Here is a 27,784-nt window from a genome sequence, read left to right as displayed (position 1 = left end):
ATAATAAAAGATAATTTAACTCCTTTAGTATCCCTTTATTGATGCAAAGCTGTCCCACTGTAAATGAGAATCAGACCTATTCTACCTTTAAACGGATTCTTAGCATAGATTTTAACCTCAGGATTTCTTAGTTATTTTTTCTGAAAACGCTGTTATATATGTGAAAAACAAGGTATTTCTTGAACAGTCTGCTTTACAAAGGACTGAGTTTACAAGCTGAGAGCACATAATGTAAATGAATAGCTTGCTCTGTATGTAAATAGCTAAATCAAACACTTCAAATAGTCCTTTAGGATCGAAAACGCTGTGTTCAAAAAGACTAGATGTTGGTGAGTCTTAGAACTGAAGCCCAAAAGGTATTTAACTTGACAGACAGATTTGGTAAAGGCATCTTTTTTAAGTTTTAGAAGGAAAGTAGATCCTCTCTTAAAAAAAAAAAATCCAAACCTTTAAACATTATTAGCAGTTTGAAATCATGATTCTTTTTTATTTTCTTACAATTCAGTCCCCTTGAAATGAACTGTAAAAGTCTCCTTGATGGAAAGCTTGTTTATACATGGAGGCTTTCCAGCTATTTGCTCTTAACTGTTTCCATAGTGTGTGAAAGCTGGCTGGAATAGGATAATCTCAGGCTTTGACACACACAAGCATGTTAGTCTGGGATAACAAGATTAGGGGTGTTTGCAGGCTTGAATGCAGGCAGGAGGACAGTAATACATGGTGTTAGCACCTATTGCAGAAGCACCTGTGGCACAGCAGGTGCTGCTACTGAGGGGGCTGGTAAATCTCTGTCCCCAGTCACTGTGGCACAAGCTGTTGTGGCCAGCACTGGCACGGTGTAGCTCATACAGGGTTACCCACTGGAGCCTACAACCTGCAACTGATCTGGAATAGCTCTTTGGCTTGGAGTTCATCATTTACCTCAACGTGTATTAACATCTTAAGGTAAACCAGCCCTTAAAGGGAATTAAGGCTGAAGCTGAAGGCTCAGTCCTTGCTGTGTTAAATTCATACCTTGTTCAGCTTGAGAATAGCTGAAAGAGCTGGAGTGCACTTATCCTCAGCCAGCTGAGAGCTAGGGGGGCCCCTGAGCAGCTCTGTAACTACAAGGCCAGTTTAAACTACGTTATTCGTGGCTGCTGTAGCACACGCTCGCTCCCAGCCGCATGGCCCTTTGCTCTGATTTGCTTTGTTATGCCAGCCAGGTCCAGCCATGCCCCTTTAGCACTTTATAGCACCTTCATGCCAGGAAGGGTTTCTCTGTGTTGAGGGGAATTTCTGTCTGCCCCTTTTTGGGAGTTTTCTGGCTGATTTTCAGTGAGGGATTATGAAGCAGCTGGAAGCCTTTATGTCTTAAACTGGAGATTCTGGAAACCTTATTCTTACTTATTAACATCTGAATGATCTCTATCTATGATCTTTGTAATGTGCTGCCATGTGGGAGCCTGGAGTTTGGGATGTGAACTTGTCCCTTACTCCCCGGAAGGAAACAGTTCCTACCAGCACAATGCAGGGAAGTTACATTGGCATGGTCTGAAGGGAATCTCAGAAACTCCTTTACTAGAGAAAAAAACTTGGCTCATCATGGAGTAAGCAAAGGTGGTGCAGGAGGGAAGTAAGGAGAGAAAATGAGGATATCTTAATCTCTGGCAGAAGCAGTCAGTCTGTTACTGGAGAGTCCCACCCAAGCCAAGGGGATTAAACATAACCTGCAAATGCAACTGGCACAGGGAGGAGGGAGGAAACTGTGTTGCACAGAGGCACTTAATGAATTTGCAGTTTGTTTAAACACATGAAGATAGTTAAAAACCCTGTAAAAAAATTCCTTCATTTCAGTAAAAAGAGAAAGCTAGGTCATTTCAGACATAAAAATTAAAATGTTTTACTCTAAAACCACTGCACAGCATCCTTTCTTCCTTTGCACCCCCCACCCCCTTCCGAACTGTGGGATCACCAGCAGCCCCCTAGCCCTTCAGCAAAGCTGACTGTGGAAGAGCAGTGTGGAGAGGTGTCCCATGAGGGTGGGCCAGCCTGCCGTCACGTTTCTCATTGCACGGTACTCCACAACCTCCCTCTGCTCATAAAGCAGGGCAGAGCTAGAAATAGTGTATGCTGACTAAGCCAACTGGATGACCCTGGAGACAAATTCTGAGGGGAGTAAGAGCAGTTGCCTCTGCAGTACCAGAACGCAGAGGCAGAGTGGGAGCAACGTCTGAGATGTCAGCTCTATCTCTTTAATCAGGTCAACACCATTAGTCCTTTAGGAAACTTTTACATTATTAGATACTTTCTTTTGCTTGAAGCAAAAGTGGATTGTGTCACATGATTGAGGAAACAATGATAAACACTTACCCACCCTGTTAATAAATCACTTGCAAGACTGTGCCTGACTGTGCTTTAATGGAGGAAATGGGAGCAACTGAAAACTGACCTTTTACTGTTCCACAATTACTAATGCAAAGGATTTTAAACTGATGCTCATACGTTTTGGAGTTTGGGTTTTCTGCCCAAATCTATCCTCTCCCTCACTCCCTGTAAATTGTACAGGATATTAAAAAATGCTATGAAAGCTGTGGAAGCAGCAAACTAAGGTTTTTTTAAAGCTGCTAGTTATTGTATTGATTAAGTAGAAAGGACCTGCTGCCAGTGACAACTTGTTTTTTACTTTTTCAAGTTCATGGTAGCAGTTTATGTAACCCCATTTTGAGAAAACTTGCTAGAAAACAATACTGTAAAACTGCCAGCTCCCTGGTGGAGAAACCCAGCAAACTTTACTTGTCTTAGTTTTGTAAATCCATGGATATAAATGGTGAGTGGGCCCGTGTGGTTCTGTTTTTGTTTGCCTGGAGTTTGCAAACACATTTTGTGTCACTGACATGCCACATTTAAACAGAGTGCACTGTGTGATTAAGTTTAATTTTGTCAGCATTTGGCATTTGCTGATGTAGAAGGAAAACTTGTTCTCTGCTGTGTCTACATGTGGATGAAAGGAATAAAATATTTACTGTACAGAGCTGAGAGACCAGATGCTTCTTTACTTCAGAGACTTTTAGGGAATGGGAAGTCAGGAAGTGCTGCAATTCATTGTTTGGTCCCTGGCATGAAATTTGGGTATGGAATTTATTATGTTTTTAATAAGAAAAAAACTTTTTTTTTTTACCTGGTTGTAATGTATTGTCTATTACTGTTGGCTTTTCTGTATTCAGCACTGTAGTACCACCTGGAAAAGAAATTACGCATATCATGATACATGGGACACAGCAAAGGACACAGCAGTCATTAGGAATACCCTATATATAAATCTGAAATATTACCATCTTTATTAGACATGTAGGTAACTGAGTATGTGAGCTTAAGCATGAAAATAGGGCATTAAAGATCTGGTTTCCTTTACCAAAAAATAAAACAAAACCTCACTATTACATAAAGCTGTATATCTTTGGAATCCTTGCAAACACCAGCTGATCAATCCTTACCATGTCCCTCTGGCCATCCTTGTTTTATAGACACTGATTTGCTCCAAATCACACGGGAAGTCAACGACTGATCCCCATAACAGCTCCTAACAGTCACCAGTTTGTGCATTCACCCGTGAAATGTTCTTTCTCACACCAGGGATGTGAGGTCCTCCAACCCCTGCCACTCTGGGTCCTCCCTGTGCATTGTTTTATAGCTGCGTTGTGAGACCAGCTCCCAAGAGCAGTGCATGGGAACTGCCTGACTTTAGGCTGTAGTCTAAGGCAGGTTTCAGTTCTGTCTCAAAGAGCAGGAGGAATTAAGGACTTCCCCTTTGTCTTCATCTTCAAGCAGATGAACAAGAGGTGAGCGAGGTCATGGTCCTCTCCTAAGCTCACTAATTGATATTTTTAAAATACATGACTTTTTAAAGCAAGCCTCATATTGATAAAGGAAACAAAAAGTAAATTAGCACAATTATAAGTGCGCAGTGGGGTGCTGATTACCAGTCAATGGCTTTTCTTTTCTCCAGCAAGCAAGTGCTTAAAGCATTATAGAAAGGATGACTATGATGACTTCCAATAAGAACGAACGCCCAAGCTATACCAGCTTGATGTTTGTGAGAATGATCTGATGGGAAAAGCTATACGCCATGCAAATAGAATTGCTCTGTATGGGGTCCAAATAGAGCAGGAAGGAATCTGGCCTATAGCACAATTACAGTTAATTGCAAGGGAGTCTTCATTGTGATACTCACATATGTGCAAATGCTATCAGGGAAGCGACTCTTAAGAGTCATACCCATGAGAATGCGGGCACCACACTTGCATCGGGAGTGGATAAAAGAAGGTAAGGCACTGATGAAATCCTGCCTGCACTGCCCTGGTATCCCTAGCGAGCCACGATATTTACATCCTTCTATGCATTTTGGAGGAAGAAAAGAATGATTACAATGAAATTATTGGTAAAACCACTGCTGTGCATTTTAGCATTACAAATAACATCATATGTACAATGCAGTGTTTCTACAGTGTCCAGAACAACCGGGCATGCACTGCTCAGAGTTTCTAGATGGTGTAGTTTATAAATTATGCTAAAGTCTCTGCATTTTTGTAGAAAGGTAATGTAGTGATTTTCAATTTTAGCACTGAAATAGGTTCAGTTCTCCAAAAGAGCGCGTGTGCAGGAAGGCTGGTGTCTGTTCCCTTGTCTTAGAGATTATAAACTGCTCCCTAAGCACCACCTGCAAAAATTGGCAGAGGGAGTTTCTTCTGCTCAATAAGCTTTCCCTAAGGGACATGTGGGATGCAGTCCTGAGCTCCCTGAAGTGCCGAGACTATGACTAAACATGGAAGGTGCTTGCATAGATTTGCCTCCTTCCCCTCATGCAGCTTCTATCTATGTGAAATATGTCTCTACCTATTGGGCTCTGCAAGGCAGCCTTCAGTGTAGGGCTTTGCAGGAAGCCCCAGCATTTCCTGACCTAGCTCTTTCCTTCCAGAAAAATAAATAAATTACAATATTTAGTAACGTTGAAAACTTTCTGAGCTACCTTAACACAAAACAGACTATTTATCAGACTCCTTGCACAGCTGATTTCAAAAAGAGTAAGATTCATCTGGGACACTGATTTGAAAAGCAGTGACAATGTCCATGCAGTGTCTTTTCCACTCAAGAATTATTTTTCAATTTATGATTTGCAACATGCATTTACAGTAGACTTTGGCAAAGCTCAGAAAGGGTTTGATGCTGAAAATGCATTTTAATTTGTGTCTGCTGTCAGATGTTCTACTTGGCTCCTTACAAAAAGCCAATCTCTTACCTAAGGTTTCTCAATGCCCTCTTGGACATCTATTGCCAGATTTTAATGCTATATTATATCATGGATATAAGAAGAAATAAACATTTATTAGATAAGCACACCAGGGAGCAGTGATGAAATAACTTGTGTCACTATGTCCAAAAATAAGCTCAGTTACTGTAGATGTATGTATCCGCTACAGGAAGAGATCGACAAACAGGCCCAGTGCTCTGCGGAGCAAGTGACCTCCAAGAAGAGATCAAAAACGTAGTGGTGCAGTGTCAGCTCTCTCAGAAGGACAGCGGTTCTGTGCAAAACCGGGAGAATATGAAAACTAGCAAGCTTCCTCTGTTCCAGATGAGGGCTATGTTATGTCTCTCCCTTTTATTTTTCTGCTAGAGATGGCAGCTTGGAGAAAACCAGACCCTCTGTGGCTGTAATGCAACGTTGGTGAGGATGCCCATAGAAATATTTCTGGCTGTATATATGTGAATATGCTTTGATGAAATAAATCTGCTCTGTTTCTGTCTGGGAAAGGTTTGAGGCTGAGATTTGAGTCCTATGCTAAATTTTAGGGATTGAAGCATACACGTATCTTGAGCCTAAATAATATTTCATTTTGAGTTCTTCAGTTTCAGACTATAAACCTCAAAAGGTTTGTCTAGATTTTTCTTAATAAGAAAAAGTTTGATTAGACACAATTCCTGCTCAAAAAAATTGCCCTCTCTTCCAGCTAGTCACTATTATTTGCTTCAAAAATTACATAGCTGAGAAAACAATCAAAAGTATTGTCATATGTAAAAGGCAGATGCCTATGTTTTGACAGCACTGACAATACAAACTGCATAACAATGTCCATTTATGCTGAGGGATTAAATCAGTGCAAACATTTAGCTTGTAACTGGTGATGGATATGAGCTACAATGAAGCTGCAATGGAATGAGGATGGTTTCTGCACCTGTCAGTTGGTAGTCATCACCTGTGCCACTGTGACAGTTTGCCTGGTCGTCATCACATTCATCCACAGGTTTGCCTTCAGAAACCGTAGGGACAGCGGTAGGAACTGAAACAAAATCCAGTCATTTAGTTAAAACATATGCTGGAGAATCAGTATGCAATTGGCAGTATCATTTTGATGAGCACCATATGCTGTCTTCATGTGTTGTATCTGAGGAAGGAAGCTGCAGGTTAGTATTTCTTTGCAACGGGATGTATCTGTTCTGCTTCCTTGCACTAAGGCACTCTGCTGTATCCGAGCTCAAGGGCTGAGCGGAATTGGGCAGCAAAGCTCCGGACTGTCTGTTCACTGGCTGATGGGTGTTTGTTGTTCCTACCAACAAAGAGTGAAAGCCTGGCAAGGCAGAATGGAAGTCTTGTGGGGGTGAAGTGAGGTAGAAAACCCCGTCATTTTATTGTAGGCCAAAGTGCCTGTGAGTGGGCCTGTACAGCAGAGCTGCAGGGGTGCATGCTCAAGGTGGTAATTCTGCAGCACCCACCACCTTGCTGAAGAAACTTCTCTGCAGAGCACATGTAAGAGAGGAAACGTCTGAGCAGAGTCCTGGTAACAGTGGGCAGGAAGGCAGTGTGATGTAGAATCACTTTAAGCTTGATGAGGAGATCTGGAAGGAGTTTCTTTTGTTTTTGTTGAAGTTATAAATAAATAAGCCATCAGTGATGTCAGTCATCCCTCCTGGCCACCTGCCTGTTTCTCATTGGTGATGATTTTCCAGTAGCTGCTGCACAACCAGTAAAAGTCTGACCTTTGTTATTGTAGTTAAAAGCTTGAGATTTGTGCAAGATGCCAGAAAATACATCTATACCTCAATATTTGCAAAACATACATCTGGAAAATCGGAATACAGATACTTGGTGTTATGTTTAGATTTATCTTTTATGCTGCAGGTATAGTTCCCTGGCTTAAGATAACCACTCTGGGAATGTGATCCAGGTTTTTGTCTGTTCTCACCTACTGTTATTTTCATTAACATTCTTTTATTCTCATTATAAGCTATGCAATAATGTATCCCTTTCTCACATTCTTCTTTGCTCTTCAACTGCCTCCCAAGCCTGCTGGCCACATAAGATCACATGCACTGACTTCTCACCTGAAAATGTCAGGAGGACTGGTAGTTTCTGAAGTAGCTATATTCTGGGATGAAACATGTCTCTTTAGGACCCTGACCTGTGCTTTACACGTACAATCTATCCCCAGTTTAAGAAACAGTTCTGTACCTCTTATGAATTATGCAGAGTGTTTGTTCCCCAGATCACTTTAAAACCCCCTCTGGGAGCTCCCTCCAGCTTTCTACATCCAGTTAAGTTTCTTATCTTGATCTTCGTGCCCCTGTACAGCCTCAAGGTTGCCTATAGCTCTGTCATCATTTCACATAAGCCCCCCTGGGATGCTTTGAGCACACAAAACTTCCCCTTGCTCATTACTGCTGGAGAGCTGATTTCTACTCCTGTCTGTGCTTGCCTCCATGCTTCTTTTCTCATCTCAACTCCTTTCTTGCTCAGTAAATCTCAAGTGACTTCTCTTCATTCAACTCCCTCCTTAGATACAGTTATACAACAGGTTTCTTATTATGCTTCTCCCATGGGTAAATGGGAACTGACCTCAACTGTCCATGGGTGACCTACGGGTGAGCACCCTTCAAAAGTACACTGCAGCAGAAACACAAATGTAAGAAGATGTGTCCCAGAGAAAAATTGTACTTGCTGTTGCAGTTTGCCTAAAAGCAAAGGTGTTTTGCCTGGTCAGTCTCCTCTTTGGCTCCTCCATCTCACTGAACAATGTATAGTTGTGAGATGGTCCATGAACTCATTCCTTGATGTCTAGGTGGCTACAGGAGCCCTGCGGCCAAAGGACTTTGCCCACAGGTTGTGAGTTTACATAAGGCAGGTGCTGAGTTTTCTTTTTTCTGAGCAAGTAGCACAATAGTCTGCAGGAACTAAGTATTCCCACAGGAAATGAGGACTTCCTGCATGAACTAAGAAGTATTTCCAACTTCCCCACTTTCCGGGCCAAGTAAATAGCATACTTATTCAATTTGGCCTTCACTAAAAAAACAACACAGAACTCTTCAGTTCTCACAGCAAATGCCTCCCACTCTTCCGCCTTGGGGGAGAAATGGTGAGAAAGAAATGGAGGCAGAGCAGTCAGTTCCATTCATCTTGGGAGCCTGTTGAGCTACTTCTATATGAGGTATCATATGAAACCCTGAATAACATGGTTTGTTATTCGGTGTATTGTTAAGCTGTGTGGTTTATAAGCCATGCCACTATACCATCATCCACCAGATAAAATTTCGAAACTCATGTAGTATTATCTGTAGTTATCTATGAAGTTAAATAATTATTGTTTATATAACAAGAATCAAAGCTTGACTTCATGTCACAGTCCAAGGATAAATGTCTAAACTTTGCTTTTCCTGGTCTTTCATCTCCTACATACTCTTGCAAAAGTAAAGTTTGCTAAGGAAGAAAGAGGCCCCCTTCACCCCCTAAAAAGAACCAGCACAGACACAATCCAGCAAAGTAATCATTGCCCACCGTATGGTCTGGTGTGACTTTCCATATCCTTTGAAGGAGCAAGGGACATAATTGCTATATTTAGTGCAAAGCTCCCTCTGCATTCTCAGAAAACATCTCTTCCAGGGTTGTAGCATGGTAACATAAAAATTAAGTTCCTGTCTTTACTCTTTCCTAATAGCACTATGCTTCTTGAAAGTATAATCGTAAGATTACTTAAGGGAACAGAAAACCATGTGAACAATATCACTGTGATTCAATGAAGGCATGGGAGAAAGAATAATATTTGTGCCTTGGGCATATTCAAATATCTGCAGAGAAGGAACTGATTAGGCCAAGAAACAGCACTAATGGCAGTCATGGAAGTGAGAGTCCAATGTCCTGCTTGTACAGACACAGCAGTGTTCAGCGGTAGTCCAAGCAGAGAATGTATTTATGAATATAATAAAGTGCATTCATCTCTAGCAGAGCAATTACCTTCGAGTTCACAGCCCAGCAGCTCCATTCGCAGCCCCAGCCCTCCGTGTGTGGCTCTCTCAGGGTAGACGCGGATGAATCTTGTCGATACAGGTTCAAAAGTCCGCAGTTCAGGTGTGTCATAGTTGGTGTTGCCTTCAAAAGTCTGCAAAGCATGAAAAATGCTACTTGTTAAAGAAAAAAAAAAGAAAAAAAGAAAAAAACATTTTCAACAATCATCTTTTTTCCTCATTCTCTAGTCTTTGAATTAGGTGAGCAGTAGGCCAGATTCTAACTGCTTAATAAGTGTCAGGCACTCCTGTCCTAAATGAGAATGGAAAATATATAGTTAAAGCTTCTTGGAAAAGTAATGCATTTCATTTTTCATAAACTCAGTAGCAACCAATCCATCAGGGTCATAACAAGAGCTGAGTGTTTAATGAGACATGTTTTTAAATGACACTCTGATCTGCGGTTTAACTGGGTGACATTTTCAACACTTCTCAGGGAAAAAAAATAGCTGAGGTGAAGATCCTGTCACCTTTTAAGTGGTTACAATAATAATCCAACTATTCAAGAGAAAATTTCAATCTGATTTCCCCCAGTGACAGAGTTTCACAAGTTGTAGTTATTTCAAAAGGCATAAATTAAACTCCAGGAACAGTAGCTGCAAGAGTTCTTCCAGCGAGCCTGCTATTGAGTAAGAATAAAAAGAAAGAAAGAAAGAAAGTAGAAAGCTGCTTCCTGACAGAACTGCAGTATAATCCAACAGGCAAGGCAGGTCAGCAAATGTACATTTCAGACAAAAATCTCTTCTCTGAGGTGCACTCTGGGTTCTTCAGCCATAATGCAGCTCTCAATGGCATTTGTTTGATACCTTCAGCTTCTCTTGTCAGTGATCTGTTGCATATAGAACAAGTTATAATTTGTACTTATAGCACACCCCAGGTGCCTCCATGGAGATGATTGGTCCTTTGAATGAATTAACTGCACAAAGAAACAGCCTTTGCCTTGAAGAGTTTATAAACCAAGGCAAAAGGAGTGATTTTTACCCTATTTTATGGTAAAAAATTACTTTGGAATATCATGTATAGAACTCTCTTAAATACAAAATATGAAAATGTATATAACAGTGAAGTAAAGGTGAAGTATTTTCAACTTTTCTATGAATTAGTTAAATGGCAAAACATTAAAAAATATCTTCTTTGAACTAGAGCTCAAATTTGGGATTAGAATCACCATAATAAGGTACTTCCAACTCATAGCTGCAAAGCTTGAAGCCTTCTTCATTTTGAGTGAGAACAAAACCCAGCCTGCAATGGACTCCTATTTGTCTGGGCTGGAGAAAACAGAGGACATGGGAAAAGCTGGCTGTATTTCCCAAGGCACAAAACCAGCACAGGTAAATCTGATTGCTGCCTGTATTTTCTGCGCAGTCCTGAAAACCTTGCTTGTTTTTACTGTACACCTCTGTATCATGAACCAATGGTCCACAACCACTTCTGGCCATTGGTTAGAGTGCTAGTCACTAAAGCTAATGATAATAGGAGGCTATGGCCAACTAAATTTAAAAAAATAATTTCAGCATTAATGCTTCTGCTCCTTCTTCCTAGGGGAGATTGTACCTCCAAGGTGGCTTCAAGGGGCACTGGCTGACCTGGTGTTCTGCCAGTGCTTGGAAGACAGTTGTCAAGAATTCACATGTAGATGGCCTGTCAGATCTAATCAGCATGGAATGACATATTATTTTATTTGAATAGCAATATAGTGCAAATGATCAGAAAAGGTATCTACCATATGAGAGAGAATCAATGCCATTTTATCTGTAAAAATTAGACAGACATGTATCTGAGAAATCCTTGCTGCCTTTTTAATAGTAGTCTTAATAGCAACATATAATAATGCAAACTGTTTTATAAAAGACATCAGTACTAGAGTACTGACACATAGACATTAGAATTCAATAGGCATCTAGAATTATATTGAATCATTGTCCTTTGTAGTGCAGAGCTGCCTGTGATTCAATTCTGACTGTTCATTTAAAACATGTACTGATACTCTTTGTGGGGGAGGAGAGAGGAGTACACAGTAAAACTTCAGTTTGTGAGTGTCTTTTACACAGGCTCTGTCACAAACTGCTTTACTTCATTACAATTAAAAGTTATGTAATAATACCTAAACAAAAGAGAAGCTGAACTGGTGAGAGGAAAAAAAAATCTTCCTAATATGTTTTAAAATCTAAATAAACTTTGCTGAAAAGATTTAAAAAGGTTGTTCCAAATGGCAGGATATTCAGAAATTTCTTGTACCAGAAATGATGAGAGGAGATGTATAAAAACCAAAAAGAAAGTGGAAGGAGAAAAGAAGTATGAAAGGAAAGATGACTTTATGGAATAATCTTGAGTAAGACTATGGACAAGAAATACAGATTGGATCTTAAAATGAAAATGGGGTTCTGCGTGGTTGTTTGAGGATTTGTGGTGTTCACTCCTTTAAGTGCTTGAGCTGGGCTAAAGGGGGAAACATTCTGCAAATTCAAAAATATCAGAAATTGGGTCAGTCAAAGAGGAAGGAGTTATGGTAGTCTTAGTGAAAGGAGCTGCAGGCATGGATGACAAGATCATGTTGAGAAACAAGGTGATGTTTCATCCTTTGGACATATTCTGTTGTTTTGTTTAGCTTGTCACTGTTCTTTCTTTTCCTAAAATGCAGTTGTTTGTTTATTGAAAGTCAAGACTTTAACCAAGTGAAACAATGTGTTTCATTTCATGTAACAGGGCTGTTTCTAATCCACATTCCTGCTGTGACTCATTATAGCATTCTGTCCCATCCAGCTCCACTTACATTTAAAAATACTACATTCTAGTATTAACTTTTTAAATCCCTCGGACTTCCAAATCATTGGATTTATCTGATTCTCTTTAAAGAAAACTTATGCTTTGGAAGAAAGTTTATTAAATGTCTTGAATTTTTGGGAAGGATTGTAATTATGCCACGAGAGATTTGAATTCCAGCCCCCTCCATTCCTTTAATCTTGAAAGTTAATTTCTGGTAGTGATGAAAGCTGAGGATGGGCTCAGTGTGTTAGCACACTAGTTTTCTTGTCAAACTGCTAACTTCTGACAATGATGGCAAGTGCTTGTATTAGAAAACAGAAAGCCATGCAGCAGACGGCGCACTGCTTTGAAAGCATATGGCATTATTTTTTTCCATCGTTGAGCCACAGTGTAGAAGTACATGTCAAAACAACATCTATTTTAGAAAGAAAATGGTTAGATCCCATTGTTGATTTACACTCTCTTCACACTTTATGATGAAGTCAAAACTCATGGTAACAAGAGAAAGGAGCTGACTGCAAAGGCTGAATTAATTTAGTTTTAATCCCCAAAACAAATGATGAAAAGTGAGAAAATGCAGACATATTCAGTGAGATTAAAACAGGAGAGAATGAAGTCCAATATTTACCAAATGTGCCTGGAAAAGCTACATTCGTGGGCCCACTCAGCTTTCCCTTTAAGGAAACACAGGTTTGTCCAATGGATGAGTCTACATAGCAAAACAGCTTTTACATCTAATTTTCAAACTAAGGCAGCTGAGATACAGAGCAACTCTCAGGATTCCCATCTGCCAAGCACCACACTGATTTGCCTTTTGAGGGCACATTTTGGCATATGATTCCCTGGTCATCCCAGTACTGCGGCACCAGTTCATGAACAGGACTGTGTGTCCACTGGTTTCCTCAAGGAACAGGGTAGGACTAAAAAAGGGTTGTGCCTTTTGAGGCAAAAACACACCTTGTGAGCAATCATAGCAAAATGGAATGGGAGACTTAATGAATGGGATCTGGGGTAAATAAGCTAAACAGTGCAATCTACGTTGTGAAAAGCATGCATTCAAAGACAAACCAAAATAGGTTTTCCCAGAAACTTTTCTGGGTCACACTCATTTTCTTTTCCTTGGCATCTAACCCAGCAGTTCATTTGGCCCTTCTCTGTAAATGTCTTGCAGTTGCTGGCTGAACCTATGAACCAGCTGCCCTTTATGCCCAAGTAACCTCCAAGATGCTTCACTTATGACAGTGCAATAGTACTTTTCATTTGGGATGGGATAACAAGTTAAAAACTTCATCACTTTCTTTCAGAGGGATTTGGATCACACCATTCCAGAGAGCCTGTGAAGCTCTCAAACCAGTTTATAGCCGTTCAGAAATCCAGCAGGTACCCCACTGAGTTAAATTCAGTGTCTCAAATGAGTTTGCTCACTGTCAGTGGAAAATCTACAGAGGAAACACTATTTATTTGGCAGTGTTGCATATTACCATTGCATGGGATTTTGCAGTCACCTAGGGCTCAGAGAGGCACACCACACTTGTCAGAAATCAAGTCCCAACTAGCTGCTGAATAAACAAAACCTTTGCCGTACTGAGGCGAATGTCTTAAGGACAGCTCCTACCCTCAGGCATGGGACAGTTCCCGCAGCATCCCTTCAGGGTTGCTGTCTTATGAATCCTCCTGCTTGGCTTCATCCCAATCATGTGCCTTTTCTAAGATCAGACATAGATGTGTAGAAATTAAATGCAAGCTTTTTTTTTTTTTTTTTAAAGGCAAATTTTTTATGGTGCAGAGCTTTCCTCCTTACCTTTATCTTTTTCTTGCTGGAATCCATGATCATTTTCCAATCTGATCCATTGTTGCTGTAGCCAATTTTGAATTTTTTCATGAATACTTTGTTTTCTCGGTGCTTGCCTCCTTGGACAATTATGCCACTCACTTTTTTTTCTTCACCAAGGTCTATTTGAAGCCATTCATTTGTGTATGGATGAGTAGTTGGTGGCAGTGCCCAACCTGAACGGCTTGTTATGAGGCGAGCATTTTCTGGGATCCAGTTTCGATCAACTTGAGTAGATGCAGTAATCTGAGAGTCAGGAATAAGCCCAGACACCATACCCAGCATCCCAGAGCAAGGATAATCTACAGAGAAAAAACCAAATAAATAGTTAATCTGAATAAGCACCGAAACAGAAACAGGACACATCAGTCATTTCAACTATCATAAGCAATTACTTCTTTCTTTCTTATATCCCAAATAATATCTTTGGATTTGTATATAATTTTCATTTGTTCAGACTTGCACATCCTAGTTTTGGCAGGAAGTACCAAAATACCACAAGTATTTCTGGCTTGATGGGAACCAAAAGGATCAGAAAATCCTATTCTATTCTCGTTTTCTATTTTTCATGCTAAGGCAAAGAGTGCAGGGTCACATCTCAATTTATGAATATTCCCCTAGAGAAAACTTCCAAAACCAGCCAAAACCTGGTGGCAGATTACTTAATTTTGGTGACATTGTAAATGGAAAACTTTTATACATTCTGTGAAATATGATTTATTGCTGTACTTGAGATTTTCCTGTTGTATTTCTTTGGTCTCTCAGGCTTTTCCAAATGACACAGAAGCTAAATAGTTGCTTCTTTTATGAACTCAGATAAATATTAATTAGAAGATGCTGATAACAAGGAATGAAAATTTCCAAATATAGAATGTAATAGCAGTTCTGCTGACATTACCTTCATCTAATCTGAAAAGATCTCATAGAAGGCCTGGAATTCTATTACATAGTAATCAGTAATCTTGTTTTCCTGTTGTATGGAAACAAGTCCTAAGAAATACTTTCAACACTAAGGAAATACCTTAAGAGGAAAAAAAGATATCCCTAGAACTATTAAAAATGAGTGCCAATGAACTGTGTTAAGTGCTATAAAATGACACAAGATATTTTTTTGAAAAATCAGCTTTATAAAAAATATTAAATAATTCATATTTTCTTTAATCTATGAAGTTGTATTTTTACTTTACATATAAAAAGCCTCCATTTTGTAGGAATTGTAGAAATCCTAAAACTAGAAGTAAAAAGACTTCTAAAAAAATTCCTGCTTGTGCCTGTTGGTTGTTTTTTTGGTTTCCAAGACAGTATTTTGATGATAATGAATGCCTTTTCCTGTTACTTCAGAAAGCACTTTGGACAGTTATTTTAGTAGTTAACTGTGTAATATAAAGGAGTTACAATCCAATACTGATCACTAGCGGGAACCTGACTATGTATGTTTAGTTGCTTGAATAGGCTTCAAATCTATGTGTTTTGCAATGCTTTTAAACCTAGTTATGTATATTTGTTCCTTGGGAAGCCTGCTGAGAACTACCTACAAATAGCAGGCATGAGAGAGAGGGACTGGAGGGTTAGGAAGGAAAAACGGGATGGAAATTTGCAAAATATCTGCGTGTCTCAGGTATTTTACATGGAGCTGTAAAGTAATTGCAAGAAAAGTCATTAAATCTTATTTTTTCCCCGCTTCTTAAAGCCAAACACCTAAAAGATAATGGCAGAACAACAGTCAGATAACACTGAATGTTTGGGTTGTCGTGTTTTGTTTTCTTTATGTTGGTGTGTTTTTGCTGGGTTTTTTTTGCCTTTTTTTTAAAAATTTCTACATACAGACCACAGTGGAAATAGTGAAGATGCAGTTCACTCACAAAAATAAAACTCACAGCACAGACACAATAAATTCCCTTGGTTTTAAAATCCTTCCCAAGACTTACCTGTTATCTTGCAGCCATAAACTTCAAATCTTAATGATACTCCATTTTCCCAAGACACAGGTCTAATTCGCACAAACCGTGTTAAAACTGGTTTGGCAAAAGGTCTGTAAACAACCTCGGTGGGATTGCTATTCCCTTGAAACACCTTTGTGTGGAAAGAAAAAGGATATATTTGTTAGGCTTTCTCTTAAATGGTGTTCATAATTCTGTATTTTACAGATAGTTACGATCTAACCAGCATTATTTTGGGGGTGGGGGGGATGAGACAAAAGACTTGCATGGGGAACAATTACATTAAACTCCTAACTCAATTTTTGCAGACAGATAAGCTTTCCTTGGAGAGGAAAAAAGAGTATTTTTAGGAAGCTAAAAAATACTTGCCACCTGCAGAGTGCCACAACACACCATAAGAGCAGGCCAGGAGAAGTCAGGACTACCTTGATATCAGGAGCTTACCTGAGTGCAACAAGGGTCCACTCCCTGCCTCTTTTGAAGTCCTCCTAATGCCCAGATCTATATGCAGGAATGACATACACTGATCTTTGTCAGGCATGGACTGCCATTGTCCTGGGAGAATCCCTCAATGCCCCACTAGGGCAATTTTATTCCTTGTACACTCGTAGATGATGCAAAAAGCTACAGAACCTCAGGCCAAAATTAAAGGTTTGTATAAATAAAAATTATATATGGAGTAAGAATAAAAACATTTATTTTGCTGTCCTTGGGCTTAAGAGTTTTGCAGAGTGTATAGTGCAAACCTTCCTTTGTTATCTTGAAGTTTTAAAATCCTTTTAAACAAGTACTCAGACTTTCTTTGTCCTTGCATACTGAGGTGGAAGTCTATTTAAAATCTATGTAGCAGGCTCTAAGATTTTCTCTGCGTCCCCTGAGGCTAACAGTCAAATTAGATGAACAATGAGACTTCCACAAGAAGGGACAGGTTTGTGATGTGCTTTCATGTTGAGGATCCTGCAGACGCGCTCCTTCCTAGCAGAGCCGAAACCTTGCAATGTTCTAGTCCAAAGAAGGTGATTCAGCTTCCTGCTTCTTCCTCACATAGAGAGGACCAGTTTCCTGTTGTTTTCCATGGATGCAAACCCCTCTCCTTTTATGGGAGATTCTCCCATTTCTTCCACACACTGTCTACTTTCCTGTTTGCGACTTGCAATAACTGCACTGATTTGGAGCAGAGGCCAGCAGCGCACAGCTGTCAACTGATCAGGCTCAGTTCTATCTCAAGTAATTTGGTATAGGGGTTTCATATCTAGCAAGATATTTTAAATGGAGCTACAGTTCTCTTCAGCAATGTTTTTTTATTCTGGGAGGGCCTGCTGCAGTTTTCTCAAGGTCTGCACCTGACAGGGAAAATATTCTTTTCTTAAAAGTACACAGCTTCTTATATGTGGTTAGCGCAGCACTTGTGTGATGCTGCCTTGAAGAGATGTGTGGCAGCCTGCTTTTGTTGTTCCTTCAGTAGCCCAGGCTCCTTAACTTTTCATTTGCATGAAGATACCAGAGGGAGACTGGTGCATAGTTTTTTCTTGTCCTGATCAACAGCAAAATATTGCCATTTTAGACACCTGATTTTTTTATAAACTCTTTGAACTGATAACACAGGTTTCGGAAGTCTTCTCACTAGTTAAGGACAGCATGTACAGGAGAGACTTACATAAAGTATGCTCTTGGAGAGTTTACAAATTGAAGCTGGTAATGAAAATCAGGCATAGTCTGATTTTGAAAGAGGTATTTGTTCTGGTATGGGAACCAGAGTCAGGAAACCCTGTGTCTCATAACAGCCACTGCATTGTCTCCTCTTGTGACTTTATGCAAGTCAGTTATTGTACCTTTATACATCATTATACAGTGTCCACATTGTGGCATTTGACCTTCTAAAGTCCCTTCTCTGTAAAACCAGCATAATACCTGTCAAAAAGAAGCTTTCAGAATTCATTTTTTATTGTTTTACAAAGTGCCTCAAAGAAGAAAGATGTAGGCCTGCAACACAGCTACCATTTTGATTAGATAAATGTAGTGGACTTGGCACAGCACTCCCAGATGAATCAGGGACAAACCAGTAACCAAACATTTAAAGCTAGATATGGTTACACTGATAGAGTTTAATATTGCATTGCTCTTTTCGGTCTTCACAGAAGGGGAACAAAAAAGGTATTTTGAAGGGAGGTACCACAAAACCATTCCAGTTGCATCAGCTTTTGGCAGCCTCTGGGGATGCTGCTCCCAGGCACATCCTAAGCAAGGTGAGAAGGGAGGCACAGCCTCACTGGGACTACTCGTGTGAGAGCTGGAGCAGAACTGACTCCTCAGTAACGAGCTTTATGCTCATGGTAGTGGATAATGAAGATTTTTCTTATGAGTGTCTGAAGCTGTTTCATTGAGAGGTCACGGAGAGCAAATCTGCTGATAAATGGAAAGGTGATAAAAATCTATAAGGATGGAAAGATGTGCCTAATTATCTGTCTGCATGACCCCCATCACTGAGATGCTTGGAAGTCTAACAAACTACTAATCACTTGCTAGCACTCCTGCAAGACAGCAGGGTATGCATGGGGAGCTGAGGTGCTGACACACTGTTATCCAGAGTTTCAGTGCAGATAAGGGACCTACATATTTTTTAAAGATTCCCATGTTTTTCTCAAGCTCACATAGAAAATACCTGGCAAACTGAAAAACAGCAGCATACTCCATGGAAAAGACACAAATCAGTCAAATTACGGTGGGTACAACAGACAGGGCAGCACCTTGCAGTATTTTCAGATGGTCTAGGCTTTGAATAAACAATTTCTGTGGCCCATTACTACTAAGACAATAGCTATTTTTCAGATTTGGGATATTGTTAACCCTAATCAACCTGATTAAACCTGTGATACCTTAGTCCTCTTTTCTTAACAACTGGTAGTAACTAAATAGTTCAACAGCCTATTTCTTGGCCAAAGAGAGGTAAAAGAGAAAAGACTTACAACAGGCTTGTTTCCCTCCTTCAGTGTAATCCAGTCCTCTCCGTTGGAGCTGACATCTACACGATACGTTTTCAGATAATATTCTTTCTTTGTTTCTTTTGAGATGGCTCCTTGGGTTCCAATTCCAGAAACAAAGCGGAGAAGGCCTAAATCTACCTGTTGTAATGAATGAATTGGGACATGAGGACAATCAATTCAGAGCATGACAACACTGCAGAAATCACACCCTCTCCATCCTCAAGATATTTTACAAAGATAATAAGAATTTTATATAAAGGAAATTGTAACATATTGTTGATAATAACATAGCCATAATCTCTTCTTTTGTAAACAGTGTCATCACAGGAGATATTTGCCTAATTAGCCAGGAGGGCTATTCAGATGCCAGATAATTATCTTTCCTCTGTGGAAGAGGAACCAAAGACCCTGTCAGTGGGAGTGGGAACCACCAGACTGCAGAGAAGTTACTAGAGAAGTTCCTCAAGGACCACTCTGATGAACAATCTTACTTAATACTTTCATTAACTACCTTGCATAGATGCTAATGAAATTCGCTAAGGACACAAAGCTGCAAGGCATTGTCAATACAAAAGAGAGTCATGCAGCGAGAACTGAATGGCCCTGAGGACTGCAGTATTAGGAATGGGATGAAATTTAATAGTACAATATCAAAGTTGCACATTTAGGAAATGATAACAAGAATTCGGCTAAAACCCAGGAGCTCATCACTTGTGAACAGAAGAGGAGAAAAGAATCCTGTGGTGCATTAGTTAGTCACGAGACAATTATGAGTCACCATGTGATTTTGTTGGGAAAAAGGCAAATGAGTTCCTTGTACCATATGATGTATTGAAGAAACGAGAAAGAAGCATTAGCAGAAGTGCAATAATTCTGTTCCAACTGTCTAATGTAGTAAACTTTAATCATTAGAAAATACTGACATTTTGAACTTGCTGGAGAAATGAATGCTAGGGTATGCACATGAATGTGTTAGAGGCCTTCCCTCTTTTTCACTCATTCTCTCTTTCTCTTTCTCTCATGAAGCTACTTTGCAACCAAATGGACAAGTGATTTAAGTTAAACACACACACACACACACCCCCCCCAGGTTATTTATTTGTCATCCAGATCTGTATCCTAAACCAGTTCATCATGTGGCAGCACAGAAGATGCACAGGCATAGCTGGGAGGATGATGTGGGGTGCAGGAGTGCAGTTACTCAAGTCAACTCTGCTGGCAAAAGAAACCTTTGTCCCAGTGGACAAGTCCAACTGCCAAACAGCTGAAACTAGGCACAAAACTTTCTCACAGACAGGTTGGTGACCACAGCTTTGAAATGCCTGCCATTTCCTTACAGCCTTCTTTAACCATAACAACAGGCCAATTAAAATCAAACTCATCACCCTTTTTCTCTGCAGCTAGAACCTTCTCTTTGTTTCCTAAAGTAAATAATTTAAGTTCAATATAAAATTACACTATTCACAAAATATTAATCAGACTAATTTATACCTCTAAACTTCAGTTGTCCAGACTTCAGTAGGATAATAATAGGTTGAATTAACCCTTCTCAAGTGAATGTCCCATGACCATCTCAGGCTTTTTCATTATTTCCAAAGTATGCAGGATGCAGAATATATGTCCCCTGTGTCCCACAGGCATCCTTCTTCCTGGATGTATGTCATATATCCAAAGGCACTGGAGCAGTTAAATCAACATGCTCTGCATTCTCTCAAAAGGCTGAAGGAAGTGCTATTGAGGATAGACTGGCTGCTCTCTCAGTGCCCGTGTCATATGCAAGGCATTTTTTTAGTCTTTCAACACAAGAATAGCGGCCTTGTGTGTGACAGATAGAACCAGCTTTCAGGGTGAAGCCCCTTCCCCTGCCCCAGTTTTTAAGGCTGGTAAAGTCTATATGTCACATTTTAGCCCTTGTCTTTAGGGGTGAAATAGTGCAACATTTTGTTTTGTCGTGATAAAAAATTCAGTCTTAAAAAAACCCCATATCCCAGCACCACCTTACAAAAACAATCAAGTGATTTAAAGTAACTGGAGAGTCTCAGATGTTAGATTGTTGCAATCTGAAAGTTAATGGGGGAATCTGGGCATCATTGCGCTGAGCAATCTCAGCTTAACTTCAAATGCTCTCCAAACTGTACTCTGCTGATTGTAAAGTGTGCTGCACTGAGTTGTGTCCAATACCACATTCACTTCCAGGCTGAAGTGCACTTGAAAATCTGGAAGTCTGAGGGAGTGCAGAGCTAAGTTATTTAAATGATCTGCTTCTCTTACAATTTGAAACAGCTCTTCAGTTTTGAAATGATTAGGGTCCCAAGCCTGTACCGTTCCAACTGATTTGAAATTATTCTAGTAGGGGCTTTTTAATATACAGTAAGTACTTCATTGTGAATAAAGTCAAGCAATGGCCTATTACAAGAGTTCTAGGTATTTGAAGCCAAGTTAAAATTTAATATCAGGGGTTTAGGGGAAGGTTTGAGTAGTTGATGCCTGAGCTAACAGTTACAACTACCAGTCACTGACCGTTCAGGTGACTCAGGCTTGCCCCATCAAAGAACGTTGGGCCTCCAAATTTTTCTTAGTCCCAAATGCTGGTATTTAATACGCTCCCTTAACACTTGGGGAATGGAATATGCATCTATTCCACTGCCCAGAACTAAGTCTTAAACACACAAAGGATATAGACACCTACCTTCATGCCTAAACCCCGGCAGTATTCAAGAGGCAGGCAGAAATTCTCCTGCCAGAAGTTAACAGCTCACTGGGAGAGGCAGAGGCTCTGAGAAGAGCTCTAATTTATTGCCTATAGGTAGGGAAGAGGCAACCTCGTTAGCGCTCCCGGCTCTAGTAACTGTCTAATGCAGTACGGGAGGAGGGAGGCATCTCTTGTTAGGGAGAGCATCTCTTCACCTTGATGTGCTATCTCTGGATTGGCAAATCTTTACGTGCTTCTTGAAAACTGGAACTATGTCAACAGCAGTCCTCTCCTGGGGCACCCAGAGGCTGAGGGCTCAAGTGTTCAGCTGTGTGCCACAGCTTTAAACACCTTGCAAAGGCGAACTGTAAGCCCAGACCTGCTGCATGCCAAGGGCTGTTTGCTCACAAGCTGATAGAGGAAAAAGGAATAACCTTTCCCTGTCAGTGTTTAGTGAGAAAGCAGCAGAGAAATCAAGAAATGTGGGGCTAAGCAGCAAAGGAGCAGAGGGGTTGGAAGTTTTAGTACTAACTGTGTCAGCGCAGAGGTCCAGGAGAAAGGTAGAGCTTTCGGCATTTTCCTCCCTTTGACAGTTCTCTGCAGTGGCCTCTGGAGAGGAACCACTCCTCTCCAGGTGCATACAAACAGAACTGCAACACCGAGCACCCTGCTGCAGTACCTAAATATGTTTGTAAATTAAGCTCTACATGTACCAATCTTCTTCTCTACGTAAGGTGATAAAAGTAAATTATGTAGAAGACTACCTTGGAAACTGCATGACACATTTTAGCAGGCTGCTAAGCTCACCTGCATTAATCACTTTGTGATGTATTTTGTTTTCTTTCCAAAGTCTTTTAAAACTTTGCTTTCTGTAAAATGCAAAAGTGTGCATAAAATACGCATTCTAAATGCCACAGGGACTGCTCAGCATTTAGCTCAACATATGAGTTAAACCATATCAACTGCTATTAACAAATGGAACCTGAAGGTACCAAAATGTAGCTGTGGTAAGACAGAACTCTTCTGTACCATGTTATCCAGAGGAATCACTGCAGAGGGCTGTAGTTGTAGTACAGCTGTGTCCCCAAACAGATAGGAATTCTTATGAATTTTGGAGGCTTATGCTTATAGAGTCCAACTGCCTGTGTAAGTTCCAGTCAACTAGTATGTCCTCCCCACAGAGGTCTCCAAGTGTTAACATGACCAGAGGTAACCCATTTTCCTCAGATCCAGTCTCCTCCAGCTGAGATAGTAATACAAATCTTTAATGACTAGCCTTTTGTTTCGGCCTTTTTGTCCTTTTTGTTTCAAGAACTTATGTTTCACGTTAAAATGAACTGTGGAGAGAGGTGGTGATGAAATACAGTACTTTTGAAGATGAACATCAAATGCATTTCCTTGCAATGATTTGACATTTAACTTTCTGCACATACGATAAACAAACATCTGGTATTTGTTTTAGAGGATGCAAGCGATTTTATAAGTTATTGCATGCTGTATGGCTGTGATCCGAGATAGGCAGCTGTCTCCAAATCTGAAATCTTGACATTTCATTTCCATTACCAGAGTTTCAGCTTTGACTAACTGCAGCATGTTGCTAGTTCTTTTTTTCAAATTTTGTTCACTTTCATTCAGATTAAAAAGCATATCTATCTTGGAAAATGATGCCTTAGGGCCTTATCCAAAAACACAGCCTTTGATAACTGCCTGTGCTGCAATGTGACTGCCTTTACTCATAACTACAAGACTGGGAGCAGACTTCCCTACAGGAATGGGCCCCTAACTTACCAGAAGTGAGGAACATCTCAAGTGTGTATTTTTTTTCCAGGACAGAATGTTCATGTGAAAAAAGCCCCAGTTGTTCCTACTTCTAAAATTCTTTGCCACAAGAACATGTTGCAAGACACTAGTTGTTTCTACATATGAATTACTTCCTCTCTATTTATTCTGCAATATTTTTAAGCATCCAGGAAAAATATTTTTACTGCTGTCTTACTGTCTCCAAAAAATGTGAGTGGGTGACACATTGTTAAGACACAGATATGAAAGCAGTGGCATACGCATTTTGCTAGAGAGCAGTTAAGGAGAAGGAAAGGGAATAACATTTAGCTCTGTACAATGTATCATGTAGCAAATCTTAGCAAACTGCTGGATAAAGAATAACATAAAACATACATGAACTGAAATTAATACTGGTGCTTCCTGTTGTCATACATAAACATGTCATAGTATGGAAAACCTTATTTTTGCAATGAAAATCTGCCTTGCTAAATAAAATACAGTCATTAAGGGAGATGTAGCAAGGGAGCAGTTTTACCAGCTTTTAACACTCCTACTGTAGGTCTGTGCAACAGCCTGAGAAAATAAAAGACAAAGTGCTGGAGTTTGATTAACAACAGGAAGCTTTTTGTTGTGGGCATCTCTTGTGGCTTGAAAAGCTGTATAATCCATCACTTGACACAACATACCAAAGTAAATATTTTTAGAGAACTGTGTCATTTCCCTAGATAGCATACAGTGTTCTGAGTCATATTAACTGTTGTGACACTTCACTGTTCTTCTGTCAAATATTTAATTAAGTAAGAGTTGATCTTTTTTATTAGATGTTGCTGTTGATTTGACCAATCATGCACTCCCATGATGTATACACAACTGTCACTTAATTCCTTTATTTATTGAGCTTTAAGTAAAGAAGATTATAATGCTAAGTAAAAATGGTACAAGCTCTAGTAGAAATTCTGAAAATAGTCTAATTAATTTGGTTGGAAAATTACTGCCAAAAGTCATTGCCCTTGAAATGAGTAGTCATTACAAGAGCACAACTCCTTGATTAATGGCAGGGTGTAAATATTCATACTGGGTTTAAGTGAAAATAGTTAAGGCTGTAAACCATCTCAGATCTTTGTGCAAAAATCTGAGTGATATTTGTGGCAGCTCCATAAAGAATGTGAGGAGAAAATATTGCTGCTAGTAAGATCTCTCTTGAGTCACTGAAGTCTTTCTCATTGACCTTGACAGCAACATCCTGAAAGCCCCAGAAGAGAAAGCTAATCACACACTCAACTTCTAGTCTGTGCTAACAACTGTCCTCAGTCAGTATGCTTTACTGAACTGATGCTTATGTGACTTGGCAAAAATGGGGAAGCGTGAAAGAGAGGATGAGCAAACATTCATGCCAAGGAAATAGGAATGCTTGGCAGAAAAAAGGAAATTAACTTTCTTTAGCAGTGGAAATATTCCTCACGGTCTTCACCTTCTGCTCAAATCCTTTTCTGCAGCAGAAAAAACATAAATGTAAAGATTCCCCCAACTGAAAACAAAAAATAGACTCAAAGGACACTACCACATTGAGATACTTATGCTGGGATTGTGGTACTGAGTACAGTAATTTTTTGAGAGGCAGATCAGCCAGTTTCTACAAGAGAAAATTTAAGATGAACATGAAAAACTCTGACTGATGAACATAAAAGAACCTCAGTCATCATTATGAGGCTGGCTCAAGAAAGAAAAGATGCAGAAAGTGTAAGAAAAATGAAATCCAGAAACAAGAAGGAAAAAAGAAAAGACAAGAAAAAAATGAAAGAAAAGGCCTCTGTGTCTCTGACAGAGAAAAGATAATGCTTGTGTGGGCTGTGTTGCATCTGGATTCATGGCACATTCTCCCACTCTTATGTTAATTTTTTTTTGCATAAATCAGAAGCAACTAATTAAAAAAGAAATATTTAATTCTGACATGTTCTTTGAACTGGTGTTCCATCTGGTTCTGTTTGAATAGTAAAATCTGCTGTAGTTGTAAAAATTGGCAAGCAGCACTCTGGTAAAGAGAAACAAAAGAGACTCAGTACAGCAGGTTAATACACTAGCATTTCAACTTGAGACATTTCCAGAATTCAGCAAACCAAATCGCTCCAGTATGGAAACTATAAAGATCAAATGTGAAAGAGAAATGCTGCAAGTAGGCCGGGAAAAGCACTGCCACTGCTACACATTAGCTCTGTGTGATATTTTTAGTGTGAGTTTTGAAGGACTTCAGTTTAAAAGCAAGGGCAGTGCAATGCTCCCCTGAAATGGGCTCACTGTATTGTATGAAATGCATCCAGTGCACATGCAGTGATAGGGAACGATCCTTCTGCTATTCATTTGCAAGCTCCACCTTACGCATTCATGTGGTACTCTGATGTAACACGATTGTTATTCAGAAGACTCAGAAAATACCTTCTTCTTAATTTATTTTTTCACTTGAAAACTACTTAAAACCTGAACAGCAAGATACAATAAACTCTGATAACAAAGGGGGGAAAATGTAATCGTATTGGGATTTCTATAGGCTTTGGGATCTAAGTAATCAGCATCTTATGCCATTCAAACCCTCTCTGTAGCAATGAAGAGAAAGGCTGATTAACTCCCAGTGCTTTAGAAAAAGATTGTTTTACATCTTGCAGGAGCATATCTTGCTGTGAAATATTACTTCTTTAAAATGAAAACCTTTGCTTTGGCAGTACATTAACTTGCAAATGGATAACCTAAGACATGTACAATGACTTGGTCAAGAAAAGAGGAATGTGAATGGCCCCTTTCTCCAGCTAAGATACTTAGGAACCCTTGCTGAGCAATAAATGAATCAGGAACGTAATACTTTTAATTAACGTTTTCTGAATACTTATTTGTAATTTACATTTAATTTTAAACCTGAGCTTAATCCTCTGATCTGGAATGAAGACAACTATTTAGTGCAGCTTGAATGTAACCTTCCCCAGTTTGTGTTAGAAACTATAGAAAAGGGAAACTCTATAGCAATACTTGCAGAACCACTCTTTTCTGAGAGAAGGACATCATTGTAGGACTTTTTTCCCCCTAAGTGTACTGAGCAACTAGTGCACCAATGGGAAACAAGTAAGCCAAAGCTTCTCTATCAGGCTGCTTCACATGTGAATAACAGGGCTTTGGGTGGAAAACGCTGAATGTTGTCTATAAAGTTCTTCTCTAGCATTTTTTTGCCAGCTGCTGTACTGTTAAAATCAGAGGGCACAGGCAGAAGGGCTTGATTTATAATACATTTTGGTATTTTGAATGGAAGTACAATATTACACATGTAATTACACACAGAAATAACCTCTGCTTCTTCCTGTTTCGTAGCATACCTACGCTAATTGGGTAGGAAGCTGGTAAGTGATGGGATGATATACTGTGCAGAATTAAACTCTCCTGTCTCAGACAGCACGCCTTGATGGTTTAGATAGATCTGACTATGCTATCACTGTGGTCAGAGCGAGTTCTACTGAAATCACTGGAATTTGCTACACTTGGATATTTTTGAAAGTTCAAGCTTTTCTATAAACAGTAGCAACAAAATGAGGAAAAAGTACCAGTGTCTAAGATTTGATACTTTTTAAGCCTGATTTCACTGGCAATTGGAATGAGTCTATAACCTGTGTCACATAGATATATATGTATTTTCTTGTGATCAGCTTTCTCATCTTGGAAAATCGGCACAGTCTCTTTAAATCAGTCATTCATCCACAGGAGTCTGCATTCATTTATTCTCTGTTAAATGGAACTGTCAGTTTTGTTGCACCAAAATTCGATTTTCTATTTCATACACATTGTGTATGATGATTTTAATTTACTACTGGGTCACCAAGCAAGTCACTGCTTTTTTAAAATATGAGTTTCTGCTGCCTTCTAGAAAAATATCAGGTAGCTGAGGTTAGATGGGGTGGTAAGGGTACTGTAAATGTATGGTGAAAAATGAGAGACAAAGACTGTACGTGCAAAGATAATTTTTGGTTTTTCTTTGGTTCACTTCTGAGGCTGTGATTTGGGAGACCTGCTGCTGAGAGTGGTGCTCTTGTCCCGTGCTGGTGGAGGAAGGGGGACAGCAGATGGGGTGGTGCAGGATAGTTGATTACCCAGAAAACTTCACCACCTGCTCCTAAAGCAAACCAGGGAGATTGACTGCCTCCAGCTCTGCCCTTCTCTCAACAAAGCCTGTTCAAACTCCAGCCATGGGGGTCTCATTTCCAGGCTTTCTTTGGCCAGCTAATGGTGCCTGGTTTGCGTAACCCCACTCTGCCTCTCTAAAAGTTGCTCTATATCCAGCTATGTAAAGAGCAAAGCCATTGATTTTTAAGTGCTGTGGCTTTTTAAAATAAACACAGGATGTATTTTCTTAGTTAAGCTTATCATGGAAGGGGGCAACACTTCTATGGACAGTTAATTTTTATGGCCTGATAAGAAGATTTTAAAATTACTTTGT

General features: G+C 39.7%; 1 protein-coding gene across 1 annotated transcript in view; it reads right to left on the bottom strand.

The window, feature by feature from the left end:
- NRP1 (neuropilin 1) overlaps positions 1 to 27,784 on the bottom strand; it is a 114,820-nt gene that overhangs the window by 15,635 nt on the left and 71,401 nt on the right. The window contains 6 exon segments of the mRNA XM_037384856.1: positions 3,161 to 3,220; positions 6,216 to 6,320; positions 9,266 to 9,410; positions 13,883 to 14,214; positions 15,841 to 15,985; positions 18,819 to 18,974. Coding sequence (XP_037240753.1) covers positions 3,161 to 3,220; positions 6,216 to 6,320; positions 9,266 to 9,410; positions 13,883 to 14,214; positions 15,841 to 15,985; positions 18,819 to 18,974 — 943 coding nt within the window.

The sequence above is a fragment of the Falco rusticolus genome, chromosome 4, assembly GCF_015220075.1.
Source record: "Falco rusticolus isolate bFalRus1 chromosome 4, bFalRus1.pri, whole genome shotgun sequence".
NCBI classification, from domain to species: Eukaryota; Metazoa; Chordata; class Aves; order Falconiformes; family Falconidae; genus Falco; species Falco rusticolus.
The sequence above is the reverse complement of the archived record's forward strand: the minus strand, read 5'-3'. Positions and strand labels throughout refer to the sequence as shown.